At 36.4% G+C, this 14,461-nt stretch overlaps 1 protein-coding gene across 6 annotated transcripts; it reads right to left on the reverse strand.

Annotated features, from left to right (window-relative positions):
* Window positions 1-3,499: 3,499 nt before the first annotated feature.
* Window positions 3,500-9,052, reverse strand: LOC126854972 (facilitated trehalose transporter Tret1-like). Of its 6 annotated transcripts, XM_050602218.1 has the most exons (5): window positions 8,816-9,052; window positions 8,525-8,738; window positions 8,018-8,185; window positions 5,286-5,406; window positions 3,500-5,181 (listed from the first exon to the last, which is right to left on the reverse strand). In XM_050602218.1, exons 4-5 carry the CDS (start codon window positions 5,362-5,364, stop codon window positions 3,749-3,751), a joined length of 1,512 nt encoding a protein of 503 aa, XP_050458175.1. In that variant the 5' UTR covers window positions 5,365-5,406; window positions 8,018-8,185; window positions 8,525-8,738; window positions 8,816-9,052; the 3' UTR covers window positions 3,500-3,748. The 6 variants fall into 6 exon arrangements, with proteins under 6 accessions (XP_050458175.1, XP_050458193.1, XP_050458183.1 ...); XM_050602236.1 differs by lacking the exon at window positions 8,018-8,185; XM_050602226.1 differs by lacking the exon at window positions 8,816-9,052 and having other exon boundaries at window positions 8,525-8,793.
* Between the last annotated feature and the right edge of the window lie 5,409 nt (window positions 9,053-14,461).

The raw sequence follows: 14,461 nt of genomic DNA on the forward strand, positions 1-14,461 counted from the left end.
TCTCTCTTGTAATATCATACATATTTCATACTTCTGCCGAATGCTCAACCGCGCAGTATTGTTTACGAAAAAAATCGGCAGGTATAAATTTGGAAACAACATAGACCGCGCTTGTGTGATGCTTGGATTATATCTGATACGCGTGGAGAAAATCCTGATTGTTTTACAAGGTCACTCGCAGCGTGTCGTCGTATTCTCCTCGTCTCCTCGGCGAATCGCTACCGCATCGCTGCACGATAACTCTCATAATGCCAGCTGCGACGACGGCTGCGGAAATGAAACTACAGCCTCCGCCCAGGCTCGCCACGAGTCGAACAAAGCGAATAAAACCGGTAAAAAGAAGGGTCGAAGCGCGGGGGAGAAAAAAATCGCCGGCGTCCGACGTGATCGTAGCCAGAGGCGTTTGCAAGTTTTAACGGGTTCCGGGTCCTGGGTCCCGGGACCCGTTAATTCACTCTAATCCGTTGCTGCCGCGGCTCGCAATCGAGCGCGTAAATCGTTCCGAAGTCGGCGAAAATAACGGAGGGCTAGTTTTTCGAACCTTTCATTGTTTCCGCGAGAACAACAGATGCATTGATACGCACGCGGTACATTGCGGTTGCGGTCTTTGATGTACGTACGGGATCATTATGAGATGTTTTAACACATGATTTTATTCACATATCAGGACACACACGTATATATATATATATATATATATATATATATATATATATATATATCTTAATAAATAAAAGTATTTGATATTTTATATATTATATATACAGAATGCTTTCAGGTTAAATGATCAAATTTGAGATATGAACTCATATAGGACCTCAAAATATAAATAATTTTTCTCTGAAATGCTCGCAAATCCTTCAAAAGATATTGACTTCGTAAGTTACAAAACTATTAAATGATGTCGAAATAATCTAAGTTTAGCTTCTTTAGCTTTACAGAAATAAAAAATTAAATGAAATGTTTTGTTCAAAATGATGACCTACAGCCCGGAGACAAGCATTGCACTTATCGATAAGAAAACAAGTGGCTGATTGACAATTTGCGTCTGCAATTTTTTCGCACAATTGCACTATCTTTCTTTTTAATGATTGTTAATTTTGTTTTAGCTTTGTTTACAGAGCAAACACAAGCCTATAATAACCTTTCATTTCCAAAATAAAAAAAGACATTTGGATATTTATTCCTATAGGTCTGTAACTTAAAAAGTCAATATCTCTTGAACGAAGCATTTGCGAGCATACTTTCAGAGAAAAATTATTTTTTTTTTCAAGTCCTGAATTTATATTTCAAGTTTAATTATTTAACCCAGGAGCACTCTATATAGTATATATAACTCTATTTCTTAAAAAAATGACTGAATGTAGACACTTAAACCAAATACACTGCATATATGCATTCAATGTATATGCAAGATCCGATACGAACGTATATTTGTTTGTTAAGATAGTAATATCTTGTATATGTACAGAAGACTGCGGCTCTTTTCGGCTTAACAATAAGATGCAAAAGATGGAATCGGAGAAGATAGAATCGGGATGAATAAAAGATGAATAGCGGTATTCCAGCAAAAAAAAAACGGAATGCGCAATTTTCAATAAAAGTAAAATGTACGAAATTCATAAATCTATTTCTAAAATTCTTTTTATTCTATTCGCGATTTTTTAGATTAAAGTTCATTATCTGCAGAGATCATGATTTTATTTGTGATTGGCGTTTACAAGATATTGCAAAAATTAGAATTTAATAATTCTCTTTTACGTCATGGTACATTGAATTGATCTAGATATGATCCATTTTAAAATGAAATCATCTCCAACATGCTATCATCGTAAAAATACTGGCTGCAACAATTACATTATCTTGATTTATATGGTCTCTCTTTGCAATACGGAAAGTATATGCAAGGTTTTCTGCTCTCTATCGAACGATTCCGCGTCTACATTTATGATTCTTTGTCATCATTTCTTTTCTGAAGATACGAGTGATGAAAGAAATTATTATTCTCTCCAATTTGCCGAAGTAGGTTCTACTTTTTTCCCGAACAAATATATGCATTTGTTTCATCATATAGCTTAATTTTGTACCGTAAATGTGATATTTCTTTATTTTGAGTTTCTTGTTCATATAATTACTTTTGTAGTATGTGGTGTTCTTTTTAATCTTTGTTTAATGAATAAATGAACAATGCATATTGTAATCTCAAAATAATGTGCTGCAGTTGAATGCGGATAAATAAATTGAAATGTCTATCGTCAACTATGGCGCTAGGTTCATTGATGCACAAAAGCGAATATAAAAATTCAGAATAGACATAAGCTTTTCTTGCTTTTTAAAAAAATTGTCATTTGATTTCGTTACTCCTTTTTTATTACCGCAATTTCTTCGCTTCTTTCAATCTTTAATTATAATTTTTTTTTAGCTTTTAATCAGCTTTACAAGAAAGTGTTATCTGTGATTTATTTTTTGTAAAAATTCTGACATATCAAAACATTTTGTAACGATATATGTATATAAAAGAATAACGATATACGTGAGTTTTCAATATTTCTATTTATGTAGAGAAAATGTATTTGGAAACACTCATAGCTGAGAATTCTTTGTTTTGGGATACGCGAACTCTCGACCGTCGTTTTTATATTTTATCTTCTGCCTTCTCGCGTGCGAAAGAGAGAAAGATCAAAATGGTTGTCTACGAAATCCTCATATACCGGATATCTCACAAATTGAAATTTTTATGATTTCAACTAATCCGGCAAAAAGCATTGTGCGAAGATTGCCTCTTGTTTACGAATATCTTCTATAGCCACAGACATATATATTATCCATCTCCTTATAGCAATGCCGCAGATATCATTGCTCTGAATTGCTTTTACTGATTGCATTGTTTAAAAGAGAGATCGTATTAAGTATTATACCTAATAACGATATATGAGACAGAAGCAGTACAAAATATGTTACACAATAATTAGCAGCTACATATGAAAACATTAAAACATGCTTTTCTGGATAGTACTGGGATCCGGAAGCATGTTTTTTTATCGCAAAACATTTTTCAAACGCCTCTTCCTCTCTCTTCATTCCAATGTTTAACTGCCACTCTTACGATTTCTATGACTTCTGTATAAGAGATGCGGCGTTTACGTGAAATTTTTACTTGCCAATCCTTTTTATTTTCATATTCCTCTCTCTCTCTCTCTCTCAGTTTTTCTTACTTAAATATTTTATCTTGTATGTGCACGAGAAACAACTCTGAAAGTCTGACGTCTGCTTAAATATCCGCTCGCATAACATTCCGCGTGAGAAAAGAAAAAGAAAATAAAAAAGGGCCGTCTATAAAGATAGTGTTTCTCGTAGCAATGTTTTAATAAATAAACCGTGAAATTCATAACGAGATGTCATAATCGTGAAAATACTGGCGGAATACTCGCATTTGAAGGAATACGAATAACACACTATCTAGATAGGCACGGATTTATATGTATACGTGTAAGAAAAATGAGTTTAACAAGATCTTTATTTCTCGAGTGGGGATGTGAGGAAAATCGTGGAGAACACAAGCCAAGCAGCAAAGACGATTTCGCCTTAGCGACTCGCTTTTTATCGCATATACAAAGCTACTGCATATATACAAGTAAGGGTAAGTAATTGCCGTCTCAAAGTTTGTCGCTTCGAAAAAAATGTTTGATAACGTTGGATAAGCGAGTTGACGCCACGTCCAGCATAGAGCGCGGCACGGCTCTTTCTGTCACGCCACGTTATTTCGATTCTGCGAACTTTCGACGTTCTCCATTTTCTTGTCGCCGCTCCGAAACCTCAAAAGTTCCTGAATTTCGCGGAACGTCCGTCCCTTGGTCTCGGGTACGAGGAATATCACCATTACAAACGCGAATAAGCACGAAGCCGCAAAGAAGTAGTAAACGATGTCGGCGCCCAGCGAGTCACCGATCACCTGATATAGCTTAGAGACGGCAAAGCCGAGAACGCCGTCAAAGATAGTGATAATGGCTCCGGCTAATCCCTTCACCTCGGTGGGAAACAATTCACCGATCAACGCGCTCGGTAACGTGCCCAATCCGATCTGAAAGGCTACTTGAAAGGCGATTACATCAACGACCGGAAGAAGATTCGCCGCGGACATATCCACGCCTCGTCCATCCAGCATAAGGTATACCGCGAGGATCGTGAGCGTAATGGAGGAACCTAAGGTGGAGGCTATCAGCAGCGGACGTCTGCCCGCGCCTTCAACGGTCGCGGTCGATAATCCGGACGAGATGAGACCGACCGCGAGGACGAGTATTGTAGCCATGTTGGAGTCGATGCCGACGGCCATCTTCTTGAAGAGTACTTCGAGATACTGCATAGTACTAAAGTTCCCGCTAAGTTGCTGCGCCATGATGAGACCGAGAATGATGCCGAGAGCACGGACGTTGCTGGGCGACAGCATTAGCTTCACTTTAACAATCCAACTACGCTTGACCGGTTCTGTTGGCGCCCCGGGACCGGTCGACGGAATGTTGTTGCAAACGTCCTCGAACAAATTGTTACGCAGAGAGTGTTCTAGCTCTCTTCTAGCCTCGTCACGATCGCGTATCCCTTTAAAGAACGCCAGGGCTCTGGTAGCCTCCGCTCTGCGACCCCTGGCTGCAAGAAAGGCGGGAGTCTCTGGAAACCAGGAAAAGCACACCACGAAGAGAATGGGTATTGCGAGTTGTATGGCCGCTAGAACTTGATAAGATACCCAGGGACCGATACTGCATGTCAGTAAGGAACCGGTGAACACGTTCACGGAGATCAGGGTGCCGAGAGCACCCCTAATACCGATGTCAGCTACTTCCGACACGTACATCGGGTTAGCGGTATACGATATACCCACGCCGATGCCTAGAATTATCCTCGAGATGTAGAGAGCCGCGACGCTCCGAGCGAAAAAGACGATTGTCCAGCCGACGATGAAGAAACCACTGGCAAACAGGAGAGATCTCTTACGGCCATATCGATCGGCGAGGCCCGCTCCGAGGAATGGACCGATCATCGAACCGATCACCGTCAGCGATACGATCCACGAGCTTTCGTCTTGGGTAATCTTCACTGGAATGTCGCTGTCGTCGGACGTGAGTCGCGAAAGAGACGTGGTGGTCCATCCATAAACAGTACCGACCGCTACCATAGATAGGGTCGCTGCGAAATGAAGATTGATGGAAGATTAATGGCGCGTTGATTAAACAATCGATCATCACGCATCACTTTTAAATACGTGATGTTTCATGAAATATGACACAAACCTGATATACATGCTAGCCATTGCCTCCATTGTGTGCGTTTGCTGTGGTGACGCTTGTCCTGGGAAGACAAAGCTTGCATCACGGTTTCCTCCTTCGGCTGGCCTTCTTTTAACGCACCAATCTATAAGGAAAACAAATATTAATCTTTCTTTAGTTAGACTGGAAGTCCTCACGCTACTATGTGAGGTTTATAATTACTTAAACTGAAATTACAAATAACGTAACTTTTTTCCTGCTAACGCAAAAGAAAATTAGATGCCATCGTTTTAAATGGTAAATCTTGTGGTAACTGCAGCTATTGATAACAAATCAACCGTTACTCTTCTACTATCAATTTGATTTATGAAATATTTCCTTGAATAAGCTCAAATGTTATTATCGAATCGGAATAGAGTAAAGTGATATTTGCGAATGCAAATATCACTTTGAGCATGACGGAATGTAGAAATTCTTTTCCAAAGTTAGAAGCAACAGGTGATAGTGATTAATGTGGTGTGCAAGGAATCAAATGGAATCCGTGTTCTTCTCTCGAAGATCTCGGACATATCGCAAGAATGAAATAATCTACGTAAACTACATCAAACTACAAAAAAGTTATCCTCAATTTTATTCAAATTAACATGATGCATTAAAGAAATATTTGCAAGGCACGGTCTCGTGTAGGTTTCCCGTTCTCCGAATGAGCAAAGCGCCACTATAAGGTCGCCGATCGAATGCACATGCGCGCTACTATTTTCGAAGCGATACGTCATTCTTCTGAGTGTTTGCCAGCGACGCAATCTAAGAGAAGGCTTCGTCACACAGCCGTAATGGCAACTACACGAACCTATTGCGATTGATGTACGCGAGAGCATCGGCGAAGCTGAAGAAGCGAGGCAAATGGTGAATATGTTTTGCCATTCGTTTCGTTTTTACTCACCAACGTGTTTGCACTCCTCGTGGCTTTTCGGAGCCATCGCATGCATTTGCTCGCAAGATTTGCTCGCCGAAAAACGCCATTGAATGGAACACTCATTTTTTATTTCGCCGCGGGACGAACTATCTCGAGTTTATTTCTCGTGAGCGCATGTCGACATAACAAACATACCGATATATACGTGTATTTAATGCACGTAACGGAGAACACACAAAGCGCATATCACGTTACGCGACACGCCGATGGAGGTCAATGAATACTATCTTCATTTTCTAAATGCTGAATCATTCCGTTTCAAGTTTTGAATTACACGACTCATCGCAAAATATAATGTATATTTGTAAAACTGATTCGAGTCGGGTCATATTTGGAAAACCCTTCACGTTGTGTGGATGGATATAGATAGAGCATTGAATTTCTTGGTCGCACGAGCTATTTCAAGTACTTGCTTGAAATATGATGCTCTATGTCGATGAACAGCTCTACAATTTTAACGAGATATTTCTTTCCGATAGTCCGACTTAATTTGGAACAGTGATGTATATGAATAACATTTTCGGAATTATAAGATGTTCTAAATATAATAGTTGTAAATAGTTTGCTAATGGTCATCAATCTTTTCACGCGTCTGCAATAAAAAGAAAAAATAAAAAGAAAAAAAAAACGAAAGAATTTTAAGATTGTATGCTAGTAGATATACAACACCGATGCATGTCATGAGCGTCGCGTGCGCGCACGCGCGTTACTTTTCTAAAAACGTGATAACGCTGTTTTCTTCACGTGCACGCGCGTTTGCTGTTTACGCCCATGCAGATATAACCTCAGAGTCGGAGCGAATTTTATCTGACACGCGGTATAATACAGAGAATCTCAGGAATGCTATGTGCCAAATGTCTCAATTTTGATGAAGCGAACGAATCGCGAAATTGATACTCACAAGCGGATCTATTGTTTCAGTCATGTTTCCTCCGCTCCGATTCCTTTAAACGGCGCTAACTCGCGATCTAAGTGCAACGTGCCATGATCGAGCTTCTTCGTTCCAGATTCGATAGAGGCGACCACTTTCATGTTTTCGTCTGTATTAACTTTGGACCGTGTGGACTTTTGGAACCGGATACGTCGGAAAATGCGCAGGCGCCAACATCGCGTCTGCTTTCACGTTCGCGTACACATGTGATTGCCTCACTTCATAATTTTATTTTTTTCCCACTCACTCTTTAGATATTCCGCATTATATATTCTATATTAATCGCGATATTTATAATTGTCTAGATGGCAAAGATTATTGATTGATGACTCTTCAATTACTTCGTGGCAATGATAAAGAAATTGAGCGATGATACCAAGAAACGATCCATGATTTTTTTTTTTTTAATTAAATTAAAAAAGCCATAAAATTTGCTAAACAAAATGTAAATGTAGATAATGTATGTAATGTAATCGCGCCAAAATTTGATTATTGGAATACTAATCGATTATATTAGTAAATGCGACGATTATTATGCAATAAAATTACAATTGCAATTTGCTCCACGTATTTATGCAACAAAACTACAGAAATGTTCAAGGAATATTTGCGATGGATTGTCCAATATTGCTATAATTCTCCGATATAGCCAACAGTTATTAAAAATCATTGATTCATGGGTCGCGGAGCAGCCGTGCGATTACAACTAATAATAAGCGCCAATTAATTATCTGAGTATTGAATTAACGATTGGCAGTAACATTTCGATTTCGTCTGTTTACGCGGTAACAAGAGAAATGGGAACAGAGCGGCGTATTGCAACTGCGCGAGCAAAACTGTGTCGCTTACATTTGTAATCGTAGCCGTGTGAGACGAGAATGGAACGTCTGTCCTATTTTTCTTGGCGATTCCGGAGATGTGGCCTTTGATGCAATGAATGCAACAAGTAGTTTTTTTTTCAAGTTTTATAGAATGCCCTTAATTTCAGATCATCCTTCAGTTTATTGATACTGCCATCTTTAAAACATATGTTGCTTTTATCATTTAGTTTTTCAAATGTCTATGTTATTCACAGTTTTAACGATTTATTAATTACTGTATTTTTTACAAATATTTTATATAAAAAAATTATACAAAATTTAATATCTAATTTATGATTGGAAAGATAACGTTCACAAAAATTATTATCGCCAGTATTATGTTCGTGACAATCGCGTGTAACACTTTTACGTAAACTAAAAGTATAAATAATAATCTATTCAGCTTTTATTACACAACATTTTTTCTCATTCGTGGCTTTATATTCTCGTTATCAGTGTCGCCGCGAAAATTGCGCGATTAACTAGTAATTATTACTTGCAGCCTCAGTTTCCTCAATGCTTCCTCCGCTTGCAACTAACAGACACTGGTGACTTCGGAATTCGAATTCGAGCCGACATCGGAGTCGCGTCTTATCGATGTGTATGATTCAAGAGATCTAGAGAGATCTATTTATCTGTTACTTCATAATTAACTCCGAAGACGCAGCACAGATGACGACCCATCACCGCCCTCGTGCCATCCAATTGGCCTTAATACGATTGTTGATTATTAATTGCAAGCCGGTACAATTATACGAGCAGCTCTAGAGATAACAACCAGACTTACGGATCTTTTTCTTTCGTTAACTGACGATAGCGTGACGAGCAACAGGCGATTATACCGTTCTCTGATGTTGATGTGGCTTATCGTCCAGAATGGAGAGAAGATGCATCCTAGAACGTCTTCTTTGTTTTCTTATCTCTCGTATGTTCACCGCTATCTCGACGATGTTGGTCCCATATGTTTGCCCCCGCATGTAGTCCATGAAGAGCCGTTCCGCGGCTTATCTCGCATCGCTCGTCTGTGATCCGGGTGCGTTCTCAAACAAACTGCAATGACAATATAACTGATAATTAGCGCCTATTAGAGAGCGATATCAAGTGGCAAGTCTCGAGAATCATTCGATCGGCTCCCGCAACTGGATCTATTCCAATCTCGTTTATCATCATTGAAATTGAGCTCATTTGCGGAGATGTAAACTCCGAAATGTAAAAAAAGAATTCTCGATAATGTTTGAGAAAGATACAACAATTTTTTTACCTTGTTTTACTATATATATATATATATATATTAAACGTTATATCACGCATTACAATATCCGAAGAGTTTGCAGAGGCCGTTCCTAATACTTATCAATTCACAATAAACACGCAGTATGAAAGTTTTTAAATCACGTGTCACTTCCTCAAGTTCTCCACTACAACCAAAAATTTTGTTAGGACATCGTTCAGATTGCGGCATTACCATTGTTTATAAAATGACCCTCGTATATATATATATATATATATATATATATATATATATATATATATATATAATATTTGCTCTATTTCATATATTTTTAATAATACGCAATAGGAATTTTATTTTTTTATTCTTTCAGATGGTTGACTCGAAGGCCACGCTTTAATCTTGTCAATCTTTTCGTCTATATCAATGAAGAAAGAGATCGATTGTGAATCGGTCAGGGATCTTAATCGAGCGTTTTCGGCAATCCAATAATAAGAACAACAAACACAGGATGCATCAAAGGGATTTATTGCGTTTCAGAGTTAAGCTGATTGCGTTTCAGAGCGAATAGTTTCGGTTCTCTTGGAATACATGTGTGATCCAGGATAATCTCACATTTCAAAGCTGTAGCTTTTGCAACAGTTTCTGATAATTCATAGAAACACTTTCGATGCGACACAAAGGTGTCGGGTAAATTGATCTTTAACTGCTATCATAAATACTTACAGAAACAAACAGACTTTGTGAGTGTTTGTGTGATAGACGTAGATTAATTTAAATTATGAAACATATATTGATAAGCAGACATTTTCGTATTCAACATATTTTATCGTTGGAGAAGAGCAAATTTAAAAGAACAAACCTAAAAAGATCTTTTGGCTTGAGAATCTTGTATATGTTTTCTTTATAATAATATTATAAGTATTACTATATAATATAATTACCATCAATAATCATTATTTACTTGAACAATTTATACATTTAAAATTGCAAAAAAATTATTGGTAGATAAAAAATATTAGTTTTAATTATAAGTATGAAAATCATACTGCAATTTACTATGTCTTATAACTAATAAGACCTACTGTCATTCAACATATGTGACAACTTAATTAATCATAAGAGTGACGGATCAGGCTTGACATATTATTAACGAGCAGTGAACGTCACGTTGCGCTTGTTCCATGATTAATTCCTATGCAAGCTTTGATTTTCGATTGACAAATACATGAATAATTCCAATGTGATAGAAATTTATATCTGCAAACAAAGAGGATCTGCATTCTCAACTGTTAAAAATGTTTTGATAGAAAACCACATTGATTCAGATTGAAACAGCTATGATTGATATTGTATATCCTACGTTTATATAGATTTAAATAATCACATATAGATTTAAATAATATGGAATCATTTAATAGATTGCTTGAGTATAAAGTATGCGTTAATGAATATACATACATGCTTCTAATAATACTTTTAATAAAAAATAATTGTCGAATATTTGATCATGTAATTTAATATTTTCGATAAAATTATTATCGTAATACATTTTATGCCACAAAACGAATATTACCTGAAACCATTATTTAAAATCGATAATTTATGATTATCGTTCACCTTGCAACTGATCGCGCTTCGAGAAGTGATTTCTCCACTATCGTTAGTAAGATAAGAACATTATGATAATGATAAAGAGCTTCATAAGAATTTTTTAAATGACTTACAAACAATTACGAGATTTGCTGATTTGATACCTTTTGTTTACTTTTGCTATACATGCGAATCTGTTTACTTCCGAAACATAATAATAATAGCCTAAATAAAACTTGAGGTATTAAGAATCTCGATGATTCATAGAAAATATTTCTGTACTCTGAAATTAATTAGGTTGGTTTTCCAGATTACGATACAGCAATATCTATTCTATTCTTCATTAAGTTTATGCATCGTTATTCTATGTGCTATCCTTTAGATTTATTTCATTCATTACTTCTAAGTGACAGACAACCTCGCGCAACGTTATCGTCTTGAGAGAGATTCGCACTAAATAACTGTCCATTTTTTTCTCTCTTTTTCTCTTCCTCTCTCTCTCTCTCTCTCTCTCTCTCTCTCTCTCTCTCTCGAGTAAAGTAATAGCAAGTTACCAGACTTAATGCATTTCGCGACAAATTGCTTCAGCCGGTGTCCCTTGTAATCACGTAAATTGTCATTATCTTAACTGTTTCTGTTCAACACAACCGATTGCTCTGCCGGTTGCACGAGGCGGATCTTAACGCTGCGTGTTTCGCTTCGGCCTCGGCGAGAAATCGCACGAGTACCGTTCGCTAGCATCAGCTGGCTGCATTTGTTCCCTCGTGAACGTGAAGTTAATTAAAGTAATCCTCGGTTAATCGGCGTCGCCCAAAGTCCGCATGCTCGCGCGCTCATTACGTCGCCTTTATAAATGCGAATGCGCAAAGTGCCTGCCCCGTTTGGTGTGATTAAAAGTTACAGCAGCGCGCACGACATTTGTGCTCAACGAAACGAACTTGGTGAAAATATCGACCCGCTCTTTTCCAGCTTCTTTCGACTTTTCCCTGCATTTCAAGTCAAAGAGCATACGTTTATTTGCTTACTCGCTTGTTGAACATTACGCTTTTGACATACCTAGAAGAATCACAAAGAAAAAAGAACAAAGACAATAACGCGGTACACTTTCAATCGAGATTTAAAAATATTTCTTTATATCTTTGTGATATATGCATGGAAAAAGCTGAAACGTTTTCCGTCCAGCGACCAAACGGTTAATCCGATTATAACGATTTATGTTACAGAAAAAAAACGCCATTCAGCTGCTGTGCGAGCAATTACAGATTGTTTGTTAAAATGTTATAAATATTCGTATAACTTATTGAAATAGTATTTGTACTCATTTTTTTTTGTTTTGCATATTATCGTTTATATTTCTCCATATACGTTATTCAACTCGAGTGTATAAAGCACTATGTTGCAAAATATAGTGTGACACCCAAAGCTTGTAACGTATTTGATGAAATATCGACGTTTCAATCCCCTGTATTTTTTTAATCTTTTTTTGTCTACTTCACTTGTAATCCATGATAAATTCATTTATCTGTCCAGAGCAGCGAGACATCTATTAAGTCTCTTTTTTCTATTCTTTCAAAGAATGAAAGTTAATCAAAGAGAAGAGAAACATATTTGTTTATTATCTGTACATCTTATACATGCATGCATGCAATAGTTCATTTTATCGAAACCTAAAAAGAAAAAATAGATATCGAAAGAGATTTTTGTAAGATTTACGATTTCCGATCGCAAAAATGTACAGAAGCCGGTTTGATTAAATTCGCATTGGTATGAATTTTGCCTTGGTCAGGTTTCAGATGAGTCACGTTCGATTTTGCGGCACTATGACGCCGTAACGAGTGCGCTACACGTCGTATTATGCGAAATAAATCAGTGCCGATGCCGGATTATGTAAGACATTAATCTTTTCGAGACGCGCGATTTTTCACCCTCTTATTGATCTCCCAACAAGAGCAATGACTTTTGACGTTTCACGGGCCCGCGGACGGTTACACGTTCGCAATGAAAAATTCATGAGACGCTATGTAACACGTATATAACACGCTTGCCTTACATAAGACATACTATGCGGTAATCCCTGATCCATATCGGCTTTGTGTCACGTGAATCATAACAGCTGTAAAAATATTTCATTAGATTATTAATGGATACTCTACTCTTGCAGGGAACATATATACCATGTCATAAAGTTATGTATATTTTTTTTTTAATTATTATTTGTTTACATGATTTCGAAAATGTAAAAGCCGGAAGAAGTAAAGAAAAAAAAGGATCAACTTTTTCAGCCGGTTTCAGAGCCGGTTACATGTACATTATCTATTTTATATACATATTATATACTCTTCTAAATTCTCATGAATTGCCCGACTAGAATTAATAAAAGTCTGCCGTATAACTACGTAGATACATATATCTCTTATATTAATCCATATTTTTAATCGTTTTATTTATGAAAAGATGGTTTTCCTTAACATATTTGCATTTTATTTTTCTCTAACATACTTGTATTTTATTACTTTATTTTTGATACTTCATTTAAAGCTACGTTGTTTAAATTAGAACAAATTGTTGATAAAGCTTTGTGAAGAGCTATTGGCGCGTAAAGTATTTATTCAGAATATTCGTGGTTATTTAAAAAAGCCGCGAAAATGTTGATTGCTCTTTAATGTGTTTCTCTTCAACGTGTAAAAAATTAATTCATTTAAAAAGGCAAATATTTTTTCAGTTGCAAAACTCGAAACAAAATAAAAACTGCCTGTGTTTATTTATGTTTCATTTATCGTTTACAGTTGCGCACAGCTGATATTATCTATGTTAATTGATATTAAAATTTTAATAATAAAAAGTAAATTAGCACATCTGTCGATCATTGTTATAACGATCTTTGTGTAAGAATGAAATTTTCAATTTACAGAGCCGATGCACATCAAACAAACTGCTTATAGTCTCGTTGTAAGCCATTTATAACAATGACAACTTGTACAAACCATATATGATTTACTAACAGAATTGGCAGTCGCCAAGCTAAGCTGCAAAATGTTGCGATGTTAAGCCGCATAAGCTCATGCAACTCTTGCTTTCTGTCCAATGTACGGATTAACGGCTATGATGCAATTTACTGATGAATAGATGCAAATCAAATGCGAGATATATAACGATAAATTAGCGAACGTCAAGTTAATCGACTCGTACAAACTATTTGTTTCAAAAGCTTATTATTTCGAATTTATAATACGTTTCAAAATTGTTAGATCTTTTTTAAAGGCAGATTTTTTGTAACAATTTGTATGATGTAAACAAACTGTAAATTGCAAGATGCTTTTGCTTTTGTTTATCAATTTTTAGAACAATAATAAAATTTGCACGAGAAGTAACAACAAAGTGATTATGATATATCGATAAAAAAATTTTTTAAAACGTGTTTCCGATTTTATAAAAACCATAATATACATAATATTATCGATAAAGCTGCTAAATGTATATTTTCAACTATTCCATAAAAATTATTTCAGGATTATGATGCGTATTAAAATGAGAACTGTGTTTTGATTACTCTTTCTTTTTTCCGCATTTTCTTTGTAACGAACGCTAACTGCATTTGCTTTTGCATTT

Source organism: Cataglyphis hispanica, chromosome 1, assembly GCF_021464435.1.
Source record: "Cataglyphis hispanica isolate Lineage 1 chromosome 1, ULB_Chis1_1.0, whole genome shotgun sequence".
NCBI classification, from domain to species: domain Eukaryota; kingdom Metazoa; phylum Arthropoda; class Insecta; order Hymenoptera; family Formicidae; genus Cataglyphis; species Cataglyphis hispanica.